Source organism: Equus asinus, chromosome 17, assembly GCF_041296235.1.
Source record: "Equus asinus isolate D_3611 breed Donkey chromosome 17, EquAss-T2T_v2, whole genome shotgun sequence".
Lineage (NCBI taxonomy): Eukaryota > Metazoa > Chordata > Mammalia > Perissodactyla > Equidae > Equus > Equus asinus.
In genome coordinates this window covers 14797042-14798855 of record NC_091806.1, presented here as the reverse complement: position 1 = coordinate 14798855, position 1814 = coordinate 14797042, and the positions used below count along the sequence as shown (strand labels likewise).

Sequence of the window (1814 nt, the reverse complement as noted above, 5' to 3'; positions counted from 1 at the left end):
TAGGTAACAGTTGAGAGCCTTATAGGTTTCTGCTGATACTTAATTTTTATCTATGGGGTCCACTGAGACAGTGAACATTTTGAATTATTTGACATTTGTGTTTCAAATACACTATGTTTGATATCAATGTTGTATGTTACCGAAGTTAAAATAAATGTGCTGTTATATCTCTTATTCTGTTTTTAGAAGATAGAAGAACTTGTCATTTGGTTTCCCAATCCTGACATAAGGTGGAAATGAGTGAAGAGAACTGTACCACTGTGACAGAGTTTGTTCTTCTTGGATTATCAGATGCCCCTGAGCTGAGAGCCTTTCTCTTCCTTCTGTTCCTTCTCATATATGGAGTCACAGTTTTGGCCAACGTGGGCATGATTGCACTGATTCAGGTCAGCTCTCAACTTCACACCCCCATGTACTTTTTCCTCAGCCACTTGTCCTTTGTGGATTTCTGCTACTCCACAGTCATCATGCCAAAGATGCTGTCCAATATCTTAAACAAGGAAAAAGTAATCTCCTTCCTGGGATGCATGGTGCAGTTCTACTTCTTCTGTATGTGTGCAGTCACTGAGGTCTTCTTGCTCGCTGTCATGGCTTATGACCGCTTCTTGGCCATCTGTAACCCTCTGCTGTACACGATTACCACGTCCCAGAAATTTTGTATGTTTCTAGTTTCCGGCTGTTACCTCTATGGAATTGTGTGTTCTCTGATTCATTTGTGTTTAGCTCTCGAAATCCCATCCTATAGGTCAAATGTAGTTGACCATTTCTTTTGTGATTTACCCCCTCTTTTAACACTTGCTTGCTATGACATCTCTATTAATGAACTCGTGGTGTTTATTGTGACCACTTTCAATGAGATCTTTACCATTATGATCATCTTCACCTCCTACTTGTTTATTCTCATCACCGTCCTGAAGATGCACTCTGCAGAGGGAAGGTGTAAAGCCTTTTCCACCTGTGCCTCCCACCTCGCAGCCATTGTTGTCTTCCATGGAACAATCCTTTTCATTTATTGCCGGCCCAGTTCTGGCAACAGTATGGATACTGACAAAGCAGCCACGGTATTTTACACTGTAGTGATTCCCATGCTGAATCCCCTGATCTACAGCCTGAGGAACAAGGATGTGAAAGAAGCTGTCAAGAAAGTGTTGGGATCCAAATTGCCTTTTGAAAAGCTATTTTCTTAGCTAGACTCAGGGTTTCATTAAATACCTTTATTGAGGGTCTTGTTTTGGGTGGATGTGAATGAAAAGTAAAATAGGAAAGTATTTTTTGAGCTAGAGGACAATGCATTCTTTTTTGCTTCCCAGTTGCCTATGTTATTAAACCCTTTTATTGGAGAGTTCAAGTGCATCTGCTACCCTTGCTGCACTTCTCCCATCCCTAATTGCCTTGAACGGGTTTTTGGGGTGATATTGGTAGACTCAATTTCTTTGTTTGAGGTAACATAAATATAATTTTAACAAAGTGCTTTTATGTTTTTGCATTGCCCTTAATGCATGAAACCTTTCTTATTAAATTGACTTCATCTTTTTTTTTTAACGTAGAATGAGTATACATTTGCCTCATATTCACTGATTTTTCATGAGAATTTGTAGTAAATTTCCTATGACTTTATCTATATTTCTGGGCATTATTTCTAAGTTTTTGGTTATTTTTTCTTTTATTAATTTTTAGATTGAAAGGTAATAATTTTAGAACTTTTAAAATGATAATACTCCACTTTTCTAATAAAACTTTCATGAAAATTAAATGATACATCTTAAATCCTTAGCACTAAATATGGTATATCTGCTGTTATTGCCATTGTTTTT

The 1814-nt window shown here is 37.5% G+C and overlaps 1 protein-coding gene across 1 annotated transcript; it reads left to right on the top strand.

The window, feature by feature from the left end:
* The first annotated feature begins 201 nt into the window (after window positions 1–201).
* LOC106844069 (olfactory receptor 5L1-like) lies at window positions 202–1307 on the top strand. The gene has a single exon (XM_070487191.1). The coding sequence runs from the start codon at window positions 237–239 to the stop codon at window positions 1185–1187; it is 951 nt and encodes a 316-aa protein (XP_070343292.1). The 5' UTR covers window positions 202–236; the 3' UTR covers window positions 1188–1307.
* The last annotated feature ends 507 nt before the right edge of the window (window positions 1308–1814 follow it).